General features: G+C 40.5%; 1 protein-coding gene across 2 annotated transcripts; it reads right to left on the bottom strand.

Moving 5' to 3' along the window:
• Positions 1-647: 647 nt before the first annotated feature.
• LOC116311926 (serine-rich and transmembrane domain-containing protein 1) lies at positions 648-9,797 on the bottom strand. 2 transcript variants are annotated; one of them, XM_031729166.2, is made up of 2 exons: positions 9,468-9,797; positions 648-1,546 (listed from the first exon to the last, which is right to left on the bottom strand). In XM_031729166.2, the coding sequence occupies exon 2, from the start codon at positions 1,539-1,541 to the stop codon at positions 1,200-1,202; it is 342 nt and encodes a 113-aa protein (XP_031585026.1). In that variant the 5' UTR covers positions 1,542-1,546; positions 9,468-9,797; the 3' UTR covers positions 648-1,199. The 2 variants fall into 2 exon arrangements, with proteins under 2 accessions (XP_031585026.1, XP_039473958.1); XM_039618024.1 differs by lacking the exon at positions 9,468-9,797 and adding an exon at positions 3,886-3,963.
• Positions 9,798-17,835: the final 8,038 nt, after the last annotated feature.

The raw sequence follows: 17,835 nt of genomic DNA, 5'->3' as shown, positions 1-17,835 counted from the left end.
CAAGGAGTCTGACAGCTCTGGCTGTTTTTATTGCTTGTGGCTGTCATCTGTGAGCCTTTGTGGTCTTTACAGTTTATTGACTTTTCTGACAAAGTGGGGCAAAGATGAATGAACCGTTTTCAAATAATTCTCTCTGTATGTGCCATATATTTTTGTCGCAGTGTCAAAAAGACTTCATCTCACAATATTAAAAAAATAACAAATAAGTAGATGATGCATTTTCAGAATAAACAACCATTTCTCTAACCGAAGCCTGGAACAAAAGCTGATGGCGGCACAGAGCTGCTGTAGTCTCTATGGAGACCGGGATCGGACGCCTTATAAATTGACAGGCAAGAGTGGTAATCCGTTACGCTGGTAGACCTGTCTTTCAGGCTCTGAATTTCATCTTGTAGTTGATGCCACTTTTGACCTGGCCTGTCTGTAGCTGGAGTCCGTGGGTGCCTGTCTGTCAAGTCTCCAAGCGTCATTTCTTTCTTACCTTCACATCCACATCACCGTTATCGGTCCTCTTCTGGTGCAACCTCCTTTCTTCGTACTTTGAACAATTACAAGCTGACCTGACGTGATCACAGTTTGGATGTATCTTGCCTTTTCATTTCCAAAGCCTTACTGAACAGCTGAGACACGTGTATGTACTTCATGTACAAAGTTAAAGAGCTTTAATAGGATTTTTATACCGAGTTTGCAATGTAGTCTACAGACATTATGAAGCATGCTGTACAAAGCTTCACTTCAACAATAGTATTTCTTCTAAGTTGAACACGAGTGGAATACGAGAAATGACAAAAAGAAAAAAGAGGAGAAAAGATAATGAGTCCCTCATTATGCTGTTCCCCGCAAAGGGAAAGCAGAATCTCAGATTCATTTGTCTTAATTGTGAAAGTAAGACTCAGAAGGGTGCATTCACACTCACCCTTCAAGACCTCTTCATCACATTATGAGCGATATTTCCCCTGTGCCTATGCAGATTGCAAGGCCCCGCCAGAATTAGAATATGCATGCACGAACTGTAATGCCATTATGTCAGCTTCTTTGGGGCTGACAAAAGGTTTTTGTGTTTGTATGTCACAGTGAGGAGGTGCTGGACCTCTGTGTGCTTTATATGTGTGCGCATGCTTGCCTTTGTTTGCATGAGCATGCACAAATGAGAGCACATGTGCATATGTCTGTAGTGTATGTGCTCCCTCCCACATCCCTCAGGTGGAGAGTGCAGAGATGGTGGACCTCTGAGATGAGATGCTACATATCTCCATGTTGGTGAAGGAGCTTCCTCCCTCGCTGCTGCAGTCGGGGACAGAGGAAGAGGAGGAGATGATGTTCTTGAGCCTGTGCAGGGAGATGACGAGCAGCGTCAGAAGGAACACCAGCAGGCCGAGAAAGAGCCATACATAAACATAAACATTCCCTGGACGCCCTGGAGATGAGGCGGCCGCAGATGTGGAGGCAGAGGTCGGGGAGAAACGGAGGAAAGTCCCATTGTCTACTGACGAGATTCCGGTCTCATTTTGGTCCATCAACGGAACGTCAATCCCAGACATCCTGACTGTTGTTTCATCATGGAATAACAAGAGAGACAAAAGGAAGAGGAGGGAAATTTATTGAGAAGCAAAAACATGTTTAGTTTAAAAATCCACTATTTACAAAAACCCTTTAAAAAGTGATTTCTCTTTGTCTGCTGAAGAATGGGAGATGCTTCCTGATGCCCACACCCTCACATAATCCCAAACAGCCTTGGTTGGAAATGATCAATTAAAAAAAGGATTTTTGTTAAGAATAAAAGTCAGGAAGCTTTTTGTTTTACATTTTTTATGCCGATGACACTGTCATGAACAGCAGGGGGAGTGCTTGTCTTATTGAATGCCTGTCAGGCTCGGTGCCCAAAGCTGTGCGTGCTCATAAATGAAGCCATCCTTATCTGATGAAATTAAACCCCTTATAATCAGCTTTCACAAAGACAGATGAAAACCAATCCTCCTCCACTGTATATTAATATTGTTAATAATATTCCATCACAAATTACTGCATGGCACGAAACTGGCGAGGAAATGCGAGCGACCGGAGAAGGAGCAGTCAGAGTCTTTGTGCTGGTGAGGGAGGGGGGCTGTGCTGAATTTGGGTTAGACCAGCCTTGTGTCTTGACTTGATCTATGACAGCAGAGAAAAGACACTTCAAAGCGAGGAATAAATGACCATGACCGGTATGAAAGCAAGAGGTCAGCAGCACACTTTTCATCTCCCAGTGGTGTGAGCTCAACTTCTTTCTTATCTTCTGTTCCTGGCCTCCTTTTCTCCCCATTTTATTATAGCCTACATTTCAGCATGCCCCATATGTGAGCCCGGCCACTCGTGCGATATTAAGGCTGGAGAAAATTATACTCGTGCCATTTGATCTGCAGTAATCGCCTCTATTAATCAGATCAGTGCTGCTGAAAACTGCGAAAGTAGCTACAATGTAAAAACATGTTAGAAACTGGAAGGTTTCACTTTAAATGCTTTGCCAGTTCATTTCATTATGATGTTTCATTCTGGAAATTGGGAATGTTGCTCTGACAATATTAGTATAAACACTTTTAAACACTATAAACTTTTCTCAGTGTCACAAAGTGTTCTCTCAATTTTGTAATTTGCTGCTCAAATCAGTTTGGTGTGGGCTAATATTCATTTATTTAACCTGACCAATGAAAAGTGTGTTTTAAATTTAATAATACTACAAAGGGACAGACAGTTAGTTAGTAGATTTAACCTTCATAAACTATTTAGCTAATTAAGCTTGAACTAGCTGCTTGTTATTCTTAATTGGCAGAGATTAAATGATCCAAGTTGAATAGCTAGCTGGTGAATGCAGGTTATAAGCATTTTCAATCTATTAAACGCTTATAATGCTACATTGTTACAGTCATTAATATTTTTATATATTATTATACACTGATAAATCCCAAGCAGCAAACCTCTGGGTCTGAAAAATGATAATACAGAAGTGCAAAACTGAAATTCTTCAAATGGACATTTGAGCAACTGAAGTCCGTGCTAACCTTATGGAAGCTTGTTTTTGTCACTATTTTGATTAATTAATTGCATTTTTCATCAGTAGGCCAAAATTTTTGGTTAGTATCTCAAGACACAAAATTTTGAATAAGTCAACTCTAAATTTGGATTTACCCAGAAGTAACTAGAAACTTGAAATATTGAGATAATAACTCGAAATTTTTACTTCTGTTCATCCTGTTTGTTATCTAACAAATAATTGCCTGTCATGCAGTTTATTAATTAGCACGCTGTAAACAGAAAGTTCAAATTTTATTAGCAAGTTGCTTAAATCTAATTAGCCATTTGTGGATAGTCTTAGCTAACGAGGCTTGCTAATATATTAGCTAACAGCTGATGCTGATTAGCTTAGCACTACGTGCTTTCTTTCAGATAAGGTAATAAATGGTGGGAGGTGTAAAAGATTAGGATCCTTTTTAATAAAGTTTACAGTTAAGGCTGCCTGCCCACTTTTTTAAGAGCTTCATTTTATCCACTGACGCTTTGGAAAATCATTACTCAAAGAGTTATAAGACTTGAACCAAGTGTATCAGCTACTAAGTGAATATGACCATGAAAAGATTTGATTTGGAGAAAAAATAAATAAATAAATAAATAAATAAATAAAAGAAAATGAAAGACTGTGCAACTTAAATACATTTGGCAGTGAATGAAATAATCATCCCATAATGCACACCAAATACCAGCTTCCACAGGGACTAACTTCAAGCCTTCACAAATGCAGTTGTTTTCATCTGTAATATTGTATATACTACTACTACTACTACGTCTAATAATAATAATAATTTTGTATATATTTTGTTGTTTGTGTTGTGTGCATAGTAAAGTATTTAGTACCCTAGTTACTGATGTGGTGCTCCTAACTGCATCCACTGCTCTCACTTTCTAAGATTTTGCGCTCTCTGTTGCAAGTTTAAACATTTCCATGATAACAGCAACCTCCACCAATCAAAGAGATCTCTGTTTCAGCTGAGGATTGTGGGTAGAGATCTTTTCCACAGCACTGCAAATTAAACACTTTTTTATTAATGACACAAAGTTGATATCATACAGACTCAAGGTTTCCACAGCAACACATAGCATCGTGCCACAATGTTGCACTTAGTAACAGTGGACAGCTGAATGGTTATGATATAGTGACTCCAAATCAAACTCCCAGTGGGGAAAATGAAGGGGATTTTTACTTCTGGAAACTCACTCTTCTACTTTCTTCTTCACTTGACAATATTCTACATATTGCTGAATAGTTTATGTTTTGTCCTTGTCCTCCACTATGATCTCCTGTCGTGGCCTTGAGGCTGATTCTACTAGAGGTTTCTTTTTGTTTAAAAGGAGTTCTTCCTCCCCACTGTCACCAAGTGCTTATTAATATGGGATCACCTGATTGTTTGGGTTTTCTGTCTAATATCTGGGTTCTGTACCTTACAATGTAAAGTGCTTTCAGGCAGTTGTTAATCTGAGATTGCTCTGTATGAACAAAAATGAACTGAATGTGCAAACCAGTGGGTGACGAACAGTGGCTATATCCATCTTTTATATACAGTCTGTTTTGTTGCAAGCAGTTCCAGATAATTTCATTTGGTACAAAACTTTCTGTGATGATTTTTGTTTATGAAGTTTGGCAATTTAGCACTCCATTCCCAGAATCTTTTCTTCCCTATGTATTCACTCCATTTTATTCTCTTACTCTCTCTCTCTGGATGGTACATTTGGCAATAACTCTAGCTCTCTTTAATTTAAAGCCCAAACTACCTTCAGGGAGATGCACAGCATAATGAGGAGGAATGAGTTGGGCTGCAGCCTTTCTGTGATTGCATGCTCTCTTGCCCTAACTCTGTATTCTTTATCAAACGCTCCCAATGGTTGTCCCGGCCCAGTGAAAAACTGTCTTGCCGCTTTTGTTAGCTTATAGTGTCTCTCTTTTTCCCCCAGACTCTTTTGGAAACATGTATTGATATTCACTGCACACACTGCTCACATTGCCTTTCATTGCTTCTGCTGTCTTTTTGCAATGCATCGTCCTCTGTACTGTTTTCTCTCCCAACCTGACATCTTTCATATAGTGCATAAAATGTTTTGGTCACATTCGATTTCCAATATATTGAGGTTAAAAAAATGTCAGTAATTAGTCGTGTACACATGAAACATCCCCAAAAACTTGCCAGTGAACTCCTGCCTACTCATCTATCTTCAAATCTCTCTTGTGACCTTCTTCTCAGCCACATTTCCTCATCTTATCTGTTGGCCTCGTCTTTCCATACCACTCTTTCCTCCTCTGTATAGGTTGTTGATTTTAATGATACGTTGTTTTGAAATTTGCACTGAAGCTTGTTCATTGTGAGCTGAAGTGGCTGATAATTGTGCTTAATGATGCTTTTTGTATCCAGGCAACGAGGCACGCTCAGTTCTTTTTTTCAAGCTAATCTACTTTAAGAGGGCAGGCCATGCAGTCCTTCTGACTCTGGAGAGGTTAGCCATACACATGCACACACACACATGCACACACCCGCCTACATATAATAAATACCACTAGTTATTTTCCTTAGGAATTGCTGCAAATGTAGTACAGAGAACACAGAGGACTAATTGGGAAAATGAGCTATCTTTATACAGGAAAATTATATGAATTTTAAAAGTGGCTTGGCTTTCACGTATTGGAACATGAGTTGTTTATTCCTGCCTTCAGTGAGTCAGCAATCTCACATCGTGTGCTTTTGTTAACAAATCCATGGTTTACTTCTTTCTTCCATCTGAAGGTTACATTAAATTCACATTTTAGTGTCAGGTAGAAACCAAGTCTTTGACTTTATGTTTCAAGTCTTGCAAAAGTTTTCTTTGTTGATCCTTAACTGCATCCGGCAGTGATGTAGTGCACAAGTGTACGAGATCCCAGAAGGCTGTCAGCAAAAATATTTACACTGTGTTAAGTTAAAATTTTAAGTGGCCTTCGTCTTATCTCTTGTTTTTCTCTGGTTTTGCTGGATCTGGGTTTTGTATAATGTATAATGTTTTGCTGCAATCAGGCCTTGCTCACTATTCATTCTGCTGACTTTGGACAGATCGTTGGTTATTTGCCCTTGAGCCTCCCTACACCTCCTTTCTCTGACAGAGCGGATAAAACGCTGCCTGCTGAAGATGGACTTGATTTCTTTTGCCTGTTTTAATGTGTGCGCTTTATTCCCCTCTTTTTATGTGTCTCCCACAGAGTTGTCGTCTCAAAAAATGATGTATCTGCTCAATAATTCATGATTTTTATTAAGATTGCTCATAAACATGGATATCAGATATGCAAGCCCATTTTGGGGGCAAGAGGCATGGTTAATACCTCATGAAAATCCTTACATCCTTACAAAAAAATGGGATTTATTTTCTAGGTGCAAGGTCGGCGACATAATTAAAAGCTTTGTGATCTTAAATACTGCAATTGTTGCTCAGAGAGACACTTTTTTAATAGACACAATATAACATTTTTTTTCTATCCATGCTGTCAATTTCTTCCTATTCTTGCCACATCTCAGATTCACCGAAGTGTGATCTGGACTGCTCTCACACCTCCCTCTGAGCAGATGTTGCTTTTTTAAAGCCAGAATGGCCGCTCTGTTGGAAAGCCTCTCCAACAGAGAATGAACATCACTGCTGGTAGCTGCTCCTCTGAGAGGAAATAGGATGAGTGAGGGCCATACCTTGAGGCTGGACGTCAGCAAACTTTACTTGACATGACTTACATCTCTGTCCTTTAATACTTTTCTCCCAGTTTTACTCCCAGTCAGGGTTGCACAGAGTTCAGCACTGTGAGACTATTCTGCCTTTTAGTCCTCTTATTCTCATGTTTCCTCTTGAGTCTAGCAGCCTGGAGCTCATCAGTGGGTTCTTGCTGAAGTGCTCTCTTTTTTTTGCTCTCTGATATGACTTGTGTCTGATTAAGTATTTCAGCTTTTTATTCCTATAGCAGCATTGGTTTCTGGGCTTTGTCATGAACTTGAAATACGTTCTGTGTAGACACGGCTCTCTGCTGCACACTTCAGCAAATTAATCTGCATGTCTTCACTGTTTGCTTTCTTAGACTTTATATGTATATATATATATATATTTTTGCCACTGGTCTATCTCTATAGACAGTGAGCCTCGATTCCCAAGGCTCTCTCTTTTTCCTGATCAAACTCCTTCTCTTTGATCTGCACAATTTCTTGAGGTCTCTCCTCAAACAACCTCATCCTCTGCTACTGGAGTATGTTCAGCCAAACTCCTTCTGAGACACTGTGCCGCGTAGCTTCCTGTGCTCCACTTTCTCAATCTGTTCTTCACCCGACACCCTCCTAATTTTCTCATCATCTCTGTGTAATCTCCTTCACTGTCACCATTCAGCTTATGCCTCTGCCCATTCGGCCCCATCAACCCTCCTGTCCTATTTGGCATGTTTTCATTTCTTAGTGTGTATCAAGTCTTTTTTTAAAGCTTTATACCTGATGTGTCGATAAAATCATAGAATAAAGCAAATCTTACTGTGCTTTCTTGTAAGCCTTGTATGAGTCTAATATTAATTACTTGATTAATAAATGTCCAGTCTTTACGCAAGTCTTTTTTTTCCCACATTCAGCACCATTCATGCTCATTCAGGGCCAAACAGAGACAGCCTTGGAGCCTCTCTGCAACTTTTTATTAAAACCTTGTGATGTCCGAGAAAGAAAATAGGCCCGGCCATTGCTGGAATTTTAACAATCCATGCATGCGGCTTATGCAAATATTTACTAAAACCGAAAGTTCCCACTGAGATGGATTCTCGTGTTTGTTTAGTTCTGGTACTAGCCCTTCACTTCATGAATAATGGACAAGATCCATGTGTTTCAAAATGTCATGGCATTTGGACCATATTCTTTTGTGGAAGTGTGTGCATGTGTGTCGATGCGCACGTACTTTTTCACACCACAAGCATGAAAAAGCACACAAGCGGAGCCAAAAAACAGAAATACTGGGGATATACATTGTATTGAATGCATGCAACACTTGCACATGCATATGTATACTTCTAAAGCCCAAATAGCAGATTACCGGGAGATAAAAGTAACCTGGATTTCAGCCATGCTAAATATCTTATATTCAAAGCCAGATCAGCTGAAAGCAGACCTAAGCCTCACCACATGAATTCCAATTTGCTTCTGCAGTTGCAAATACCACAGATAACGCACAAAGGGTCAGAGATATGCAGGAATGATGAAAGTATGAAGAAAGCTGTAAACCATTTCTCCGCTCTTCTTGTTTAGCATGACAACAAACATCATCTCTAGTTTTTTGTGCACTTAATCAAAGCATTAAAAAAATGTGTACACATATAAACATAACTGAAGAGACTCCAGATTTAGAAAAAGGAGGAGTTGAACTGACTGCAAAACTACTAAAGAGCAAACTGCAGTTTCTATTCTGCGCCTTTTACATTTCAATAACAAAATCTCGAAGCGCACCTGACTGCACTCAAAGCTTTACCGGGGGTCGAGCACCGGTGTTCAGCTGCTATCTGATTCTCTCAGATATTCAGGGCATGAAAGTGATGGTTTCAAAAGGCCAAATTGGAGTGAGATCTCAAAGGTGCTGCAAAGGGCTTATTCTAACTGACAATAAGGTAGCATGAGTTAACCCACAAGCAGACAGGAACAGTGATCATTATGAATAGGAAGCACTGGACGATTTTTTGGTCAGTGGCCAGTGTGGATAATGAGCTCCTTGCTTTGATGTTTCACTGTGTGTGTGTCTGTTAGTTCATCCCTGTGGTAAAGTGTATTTTTACACCTCATTCTCATATCTGTTAATTACTCCTGATATTTCTGAGCGCCGTGGCAAAAAAACCCGATGCTGAGTTAGTCTGCCTGTGCAGCTCATTTACTCTCTGCTTATTACGATGAGCTGAGTGAGTCATACATCAGTTCAAATGCAAACAAACCCCGCTCTTATCAGGATTGCTCTGAAAGGACACTTTCCTCACCCTCTTGGGGGGAACAATTGCCCCACTCATTGCTTGTCACTCCTTTCCTCCTTTTCCCAACTGTCACACAGGAAGCCCGCTCATTTTCCAAGTTGGTGACTAAAATGAATTCTTCCCGCCATGCGTGCGTACATCTCGCACACTTTTCCTTTCAAATCTCTCTGACTTTGACAGAGAGGCTGTAGTGCTGCCGGTGACAGCAGCTTCACCACAGCTCTGCGGGTGTTGATAAACCATAAATAAAGTTGTCTGTGAATGAAGAGATGAATAATCTCTCTGTTTAGAAGGATCCTTCCTTATAGATCTCATCAACAGATTCCCTGCTCTGTCTGGTTCATTATAAAAATAATTTGGAAAAATGTTGTAAAATAAAACAAAGTAGCCTGAAGCATCAGCAGCATGCATGCAGTTGCTGAGAAAAGAAAGAGGAATAGATACAGACCTTTATTTTTCTTATGTGAAGCAGCTGCTCCTCTCTCACGTTGTGCAAAAATCCATCTCTTGTTTGGTCTTTCAGCCGAGCAAACCAGATCTGTTGCCCCTCAGAGCTTCCCTGTGAGCCTCCCCTCTCCCTCTCTCTCTCTCTCTCTCTCTCTCTCTCTCTCCCTCACTCTGTCATTCAGTGTGAAACACGGCCGTGCAGGCACGACAGCCAGAGACGAAGCAGTCACATATGGGTCCCTTCTAGAAATGGGCTAACACATACAAAAGGCCTACAACAAAAACCGTGGCCGCTTAAATGCACTGACGCTTCCTTTCCTTGAGAAGTGGCGAAGATGGGAAGAAGAGAGGAAATATTTAATTCCATCCCCATCTCTCCTTCTTCCACTTCTCCGTCTCCACCCTCCCACTTTTCTCTTTGCTTGCTCATCACCTTCAATAACGATCACACCAACGGTCAGACACATTCACAGAGCAGAGCCGCCTGACAGTTAATAAGCTGCTCGCGAAGCCTGTTAACGCCACACCACAAGTTGTCAGACAGACACGCAGGTAAATGAAATGACAGTTTTAGCCATTTTAATACATTTCTGTCATTGTGTGCTCAAACACACAACTGAGCCGCCTTTGCTTTGGCTCTTTTGTTTGTGTGAGGGACACACAGCCCAGCTCTGTGCTCTCAGCTAAACTGCGTCAGTAGACAGCATCCAGTGGTGAGTAATAACCGGCTGCTGTTGTGGAGAGGCAGACCGAGCTGTTTAAATGAGACCCCAGACCTGTGGATGAATGAACAAAAAAAAAGCAGGAGGGAGGCCCAAGTGGAAAGTCGCAGCATTCAACATCTCTTTCTCACCTCTCTTCATCTTAAAGCTCTTATCTTGTGTTTTCACTCCCGTCTCTTCTCTCTCTTTTCTCCTTCTGATCTCTCCTCAAAGCAGTTAGCAGCAGCTAAGTGCATCTGTTCTGTTGAAAAGTCTTTTTATGTGAACTGAATATGGACACATGCTGCAAATTACACATGAAACAAGGCGCCTTTTTAAAAAGGCTTCCCATAACTTTTGCTGTATTTCATCGAGTGATGAAACAGAGAGGATCGTATTCTCGACAAACCATGTCGATTTATGAGCAGGAGAAACGCTCTGCCAGTGGTGTCAACCACTCTGGATTTATTGGGACAGGCTTTGAAATATGTGTCTGCAGCTTGACAGCAGAGATTTAAAGCAGACTGGTGGCTGTTACGATTTCCGTCTCTGTCCCTGCTCTAGGCCACTCTCGCTCTCTTTATGGGTCCCTGCATTCCTTTGGAACTTTGTAGATTTGCCCTGCCAGCCGCGATCATACAACTGCACACCTACCAATATCCCAGCTCCCTTTCTGTCTGCTACTAACAACAGACCAGCTTCTTTTACTCCTGTCATTTTTTAACCTGCTTGTTCCCGACAGTAGCCTCTGCCTATCTGCTTGCCCAGAAGCCACAGCCGTTTTTCATCGCCTGCTCTCCATCTGTGGCCTCCAACCTGTGCTGCACAGGGTTTTTGAGACTGAGGCACAGCTGTGATTTGACTAGATTGAAATGCTAATTTCAGCATTCTAAAACCTTTTAAGAAAATGATGCCAGTGTGTTAATTTTAACTAGATAAAATTCTTATTGTGTGCACCATGCCTGTTTAGCATGTTAGCATGCTATTGATCATTTACTTCAATAAAAATTAGCTTGATCATGTCATTAAATGAAGGGTCCAGTAACCTCAGGTGCTGCTGGAATTGAAATATTTCACTGAAAAGGCAAAAGCTAAAAACCTCTAGAGGAAAAGCTACTGAATTCATTCTTTGCATGTCTCTATCAAAGATTTCAACCCATTAATTATAATTATTTAATGTGTTTATAATTAGTTAAAATTCTTACCACACTTTGAAATGCCCCGCCCCCCTACTTTACCTGACTTTTCAAAAATGATTTATTTTATCTGGATGAACCGACCTTTAAATTGCTTTGCTTAGGACCAGATATGTCCTCTTTTGGTGTAAAGCACTCCAAATAAAATCCAGTCTCATCTGACTTAGCATAAATTATGCTTGTTAGCACCTTAATGGTATTCATGAGGTGTTAATTGTGTGGCAGATGTCACCTGTCTCTGCTCTGTGAAGGGAAAAAGGCACCTCCTCCTCCACAGATGCCTCTATCTCCTGCCATCTGCCCGCTGACATGCGCACCAGAGAGGAATAGCAGCAAAGAAGAACGCAGGGCAGAGATGAGATGACTTTATTTAACATCCAAATCCAGCAACGGCAAACATCACAGCTGGTATTCAGGTGTATGTACTCTGACAGCTATGCTAGAAAAAGGTCTTTGATTTATTACATCTGCACAAATATATATAGGAATATTTCCTAAAAGGAAAATATCTTGATTGGCAACCCAATAAAAAGCTGGTTTTGCATTTCATTTAACTACTCTAATAATTATTTGGCTTGATCTCACACCATAGACGACTATTTCTAAACCTATCAAAGGGAATCATTGCACACACAGAACTTTTTTTCTAATAGGGAATATGCTTGGCAAAGCTAATTAAGGCAATGTGAGTACATGCACTCTCCCTATGTGCAAACTCAAATGTTCTTGTGTGTGTGTGTGTGTGTGTGTGTGTGTGTGTGTGTGTGTGTGTGTGTGTGTAAGAGCAAGACAGAGGACTGAAGGATAGAGATAAGAGCTTCGGCCTCAGCTGGCTTTTGTCACTAATCCCAGAAGGCGAAGAAGTAGCTGCCGATTCCATGTCATTCCCTGATTTCCCAGCCTGTTCTCAGTCCATGCCATCCTAGAGCTGCCCTTGTAAGGACACCAGTCTCTGCACTGCATGTTAATGAGAAGAAACATGCAGCAGTCGGGGTACAGCTGCATTTTGGGGGCAAAGGAAAAAAAATCTCTGTTTGCTAAAACCCGTGTGAACACGACTATAAACTCTGAGATAAACGGCAGGAAAGTGTCACAATATTAGTTACGGATTATGTTCCAAGATGCGTACATTTTAGATGCGCCGCAAGATATGATTTACATCCCTCTGGTAATTTGAACCAATTTGCCGAGCATCCCGCTGAGAGGGAGGCTCATAAAAAGCAAAATTTCACTCTGTGATGAGCACAGGAAAACTGCTTCATATCCTCTCCTGACTGCAGGAGAAAATATTGCTGCGTCTTTAATCACGGGGAGGCAGCGTGCCTTTGTCTCCAAGATGTACGAAATTATTAGTGACATTTGAAAGATTCTGAAACCAATAAATATGCAGCACACTGCCGCTTTTCGTCTCATGGCGGTGGCGTGCCAATCAGAGTGATCTTCAGAGATCTGAGAGCGTGGAGCAGAACGAACACACTGAGGCGTATCAGTGACACACCCACATGTCCACACACACACACACACACACACACACACACACACACACACACACACACACACACACACACACACACACACACACACACACACACACACACACAGGACAGAAGCCTGATAGGCGAGCACTTGTCCAGAATAACAATGAGAGATAGCAATGTGATACTGGGCTGTCTCAAAACCACCCCCTAGTAGTGCGGGCAGCTCGACCACAAGAGGACAAGCGTAAGCTCAAAAGTCCGACAGCCGACCGAGGCAGGATCCTGCTCCAAACTTTACCATTAATAGCACTTTGCAATTTTTTTTTCGCTCTCCTTCTGCAGGGTACACTCTAAATTCATGAAAGAGGAGAAGAAAGAAAAAACATCCTCAAAGTCAGATTCATTTGAATATATGAATAATTTACTGCACCAAAAGATTTGAGGCCCTTAAATTGCAAATAAAAAAAAGAAGCCCTTAGTCTCTTACTCAGACATTCATAATTCATATGTCCCACAGCTCTGACTGGGAGATATTTGATGTACGAGCCGTCCGCAGAAGGTACTGGGGATACAAGGACAAAACGCTGCACTTTGTCTTTCAGCGTGATTACTGAGTCGTTTTGTCTTTGCTGTGAATATCAAGTGGTTGACTTTGTTTTCTGTTCTGCTCTCTCCTCCTTTATGTTTTCCTCTCCTTTTTTTTAATTAATGAAAAGAAAAAAAGGAAAAAAGCAGTAAACAAACTTTTTGTCAAAGGTTTGTTATTGTGGCGTGCCGTGATATAAAGTGTAGCCCTGGGGTTATAAACTGAACAGCCCGTGTTTGTGTGTGTGTGTTATACGGCATCCTGATTTAAGCAACATAATTATCCTGCCATTATAAGAAACAGACAATAGCACACCCCTGCTCTCTGTGCTAATTTTCCTTTCATGCCTCTGGCTTACTGCAGTGATGGACCTCTTAATGAATCAGACTGGCACCAAGCTTCCGCGTCATATCCCTGATTAAAAAGTCCTTAAATCTACATGACAGCTTGTAAGTAAACAATAAATAGAGTAGGTGGAGGGTGGGAAACAATATGACCTTTAGTTAACAGACAAGGGAGAAAGATTGTAGTCATCATATTTAATGTAGGTTGTTGGCATTTCCTGTGAGCGCTTAGACTCCGTCCTGCAGTTTTCTTCAGTTTGGCACAGATGATTTGTCCTCTGTGGAGTTCTCTGATTTGAAAACGTGCTTATTACAGCACTGATTGCCTTCTTTAAGAGCCAGTCACTGCTGCTGATTGGTTTTCAACCTAACACGGCCTATCTTGGCAGCAACTAACAAAGCAATGCTAGAGTTAAAGACCTCTTCTGTGTGGTGTTTGCGTGCGCAGATAGGCTGCAGAGACAAGGCCATACAATAGGCTTGTGGGCATAGGGATTGGGATAAGCTTAATCAGCATGAGCTGCCAGTATAGGTTGGCTACATAATAGTTCCTCTTCTTTGAGCAGCTGTGGCATGAAAATGACAAAAAGTAAAAGGTAACTGTAAGAAGATCTATCTGACTACACTGCAGTTTGCCATCCTCTAAATGTGCCGTCACTGGGGTGATTCACTGGTCTCTGATAATACATTCATGACCAATTAAATCTTTTTTCTTCTTGCAAAAACCAATGAATTGGAAAATATCTGTCCAGCAAGGATAATCCTCAGCAGACTGGGGCTGCCTTTTCATCTCCTTATCCTCCAAGTTAGTGGCAACTTTCATCATCTTTGCTTCTATTTTGGAACGTTTCTGTGCTCAGGATGGGAGACAGTCTCAGCTCTGGTCCCTCCCAGCGCTGTAACACCCCTGGACCAGAGGCCCCCCTTGAGATATGAAACTCGTCCTCAGCTTGGTTTCCTGGACTCTCCTGCTCAAACCCCCAGCACATCTGATCCATCCAAGCCTTTCACTGGCAATGCATCCCACTAATGAAATGGTACCAGCCCTATGCTATCTGTCACGGGCAATCTGCATCTGCTTAGGGAATGAACGGAAATGAGAATGAGAGATTAAGAAGACAGAGGAAGACGGACAGACTTTGTGTCCCATGAGCCGGTGCCTGTGCAGTCCCTCCTCTCAGCACTCTGTGAACAGATATTGATTTTATTTTGACAGAAGAAAATAACCACAGCAGGAAACCTTATCCCCCATGCCTACTGTACAAAATAGGCGAGAATAGATTATCAGGTCTTTGGTGTGTGTTTGTTTCCCCCACACACTGATTCAACAGATGACAGATGATTCAAATTTTAACGTATCAATTTACATTTCACATTACTTTGGAGGAAAAGAATACACGGCTGAGTTTAAAAATGACATATTACAGTGGAAGAAAGATGCTTTTTCCTCTGCTGTGGCATGAAAGCACTGTTTAAAGGCAAATCATCAAACATGAAATTTAAATACATGAATATATTGTTATATGTGTGAGGAAAATATGTCTAAAAACAGTCCTTTTGAAACACTGTGGACTCTGTTTAAAGGTGGAAGGTTTGCTAATGTGCCAGTAAAAAGGCACAGTGGGCTACAAGCGAAGCAGCCTTCCAAAAAATATGATTGTCAGAAAATATTAAGAGCGATGGTTGTCTTGAGGCTGAAGAAGCATCTCTGTGACTGAAAGGCTACAAGTGGGAATCCCTAAACTCAGCAGCAGCATGACAAGCTGAGTTAGTGTTCACTGCTTTCTAAATGCCTGTAGTTCCTGCTGTGACTAAATAACACTAATAAAAACAACAACAACAATAATAATTAAAGAATATTCCACAAGGTCTGTTGCCAAAGAAAGACATACACTTTGAGCCACTTTGGAATTTTAATTAGCTGAAGATTTCCTCAATTTGCATCACCTCCTTTCCTGAGTGGGCAAAAGTTCAGGGCTTATTTGCGAATTAAATTTAACAGGGTCACAGTGTCATATGCTTAGAATTTTATTCAAATCTTATTATTATTATTTTTTTTTGCACCATGACTGAAGAGAAAGCCTGCCACCTGATGGACTACACAAAATGTGCACTTATTTTTCTCTCAGGCAAAACACAATAGAGATCATTCATAGATTCTCTGTGAATCCACTGACTAGAATTTTTGTGTGTATACTTATGTACATGTAAACTACCTGTTCAGGGGCACATCACATAAAGGTATTTCTAGCTTCTAGCAATTTATAGCTTCTTGGAATACATTTTAAGGTTTGAATATGAATGTAAAACCCTAAAAAAATATGTTTCCGCTTTGGTTTTTTTGCTTGTTTGTTCTTGTTTTTTTGGTGTAATTATCTAATAATGGGTCAGTTGTGACTTGGACAATGTGTCATTTTAAAAATGTAAAAGTATTTGCATTGCTGCTTGTCTTTGATCAGTGGTTGTTGATCAATGGTCATGACAATTTGCATATTAATGATTAAAGAACTGACCTCACAGCCCATTGTTCGCCAGGGGTGCTAGTTTCAGTCATTGCAGAGGTACTGTTTATAAGTTTGGGGAAACCTGCAGGAAACCTGAGTGTCGAAACGTTTCTCCCCAACTGAAACGCTACGTCCAGATGAATAAAATCAACTTTCTATGACTTCCTTACCTCCATGATTGAGCATGCATCAAGACGTGGTGCTGAAGTTTGTTCTTTTAACATGATAACTTATCTTCTACTTAAGGATCTTGATTCACTACAGCTTAAAAGCTGGCTCAGTGCCAGAAAACCAGCCCATTTAAATGAACTGAGTCAATTCGGCCATGAAAGCTCAAATTTCAAATTTCAAATTTTATTTGTCACATGCACAATCATACACAGTACGACATGCAGTGAAATCAATAGATAAAAAATGAACATCGAAGTAAGCTCTGAAAGATGTAAAGAATAAATTAAGAATTTAACCTAAGAAGTAAAGTTTGAACTAAGAATGAAAGTTACATTTTAAAATAAAATGTGCAATAAACAAATTGAAGAAATTATAAAAAAAAAAAGTGTGCAAATAGACAGTGTGCAAAGTAACAGTTTATAATTGAGTAAACAAGTTACTGAGGTATCGTAATGAGGTACATTATTGTTATTATTATTAGAGTGCATGTGCAGTGATGTGATGTATGAGAGAGTCCAGTCCTACAGTCCTACACCTGGTTTAGAGACGAATAGCCTGAGGGAAGAAGCTCCTCCTCATTCTCTCTGGTTTGGCCTTAAGGGAGCGGAAGGGCTTCCCAGACCTCAACAGTGGGAAGAGTCCATTGTTGGGGGAAAAAATGGTCAAATACACAGCCAGAGGCTTTTTGATGGCTACTAAAAGCATCTGATTGAGAAATTGAAAGAAATCATCAAAATCCCACAAATTGCTATGACATCCATGATGACTGAAGGTAAACTTCTGACCACACATGGTGGTATTATCAGGCCTGTACAGCTCCAGGTGTTTTACCAAATGCTGCTTGATGGAGTCACCAGATTTAAACAGTGACCCAGATAAATGTCGTCTTTACTTTCTGCTGTCACATAGTTCCTCCATCACCAGGCTTCCCATGTTTTAGCATGTGAGTGAGAGACGACACAACGTGAATATTGTAGATATTTATATTTATAGTTGTGAAAATAAAAGTAAATAGATTTTGTACTCAAAACTTTACACAAGTTAGGGTTAATCAGTGTGCATATTTTTGTAAAACCCACAACTTTATAGATGACGAATATGGTAAGAAAGAATTTAAAAATAATGTTTAACATTATTCATAAAGCAGAAGAGGGAAAAAGACCAATTTGTATGTGGAGTTTGGCGAAGAGTGTTAATAACTTATACATGCCACTTTAATGAGCGGCAGCCTTCCTGTTCAATAATTCTCCTACAGCCCCTGCAGCACCTGTAGATTTAATAACACTGACCGAACACAACTCATTTTTCTCGCCTCAGGGCAACAGTTAAGATTGATCTATAACATATACAGTCAGGGTTGTGGAGAGTTCAAATAAAACTAATCAATCA

Source organism: Oreochromis aureus, linkage group 10 (genome assembly GCF_013358895.1).
Source record: "Oreochromis aureus strain Israel breed Guangdong linkage group 10, ZZ_aureus, whole genome shotgun sequence".
Taxonomy (NCBI): Eukaryota; Metazoa; Chordata; class Actinopteri; order Cichliformes; family Cichlidae; genus Oreochromis; species Oreochromis aureus.
This window is presented reverse-complemented; position numbering and strand designations above follow the sequence as displayed.

Excerpts from the sequence above, each read along its gene's own strand:
- LOC116311926 (XM_031729166.2), bottom strand. The coding sequence starts at position 1,541 with ATGTCTGGGATTGACGTTCCGTTGATGGACCAAAATGAGACCGGAATC.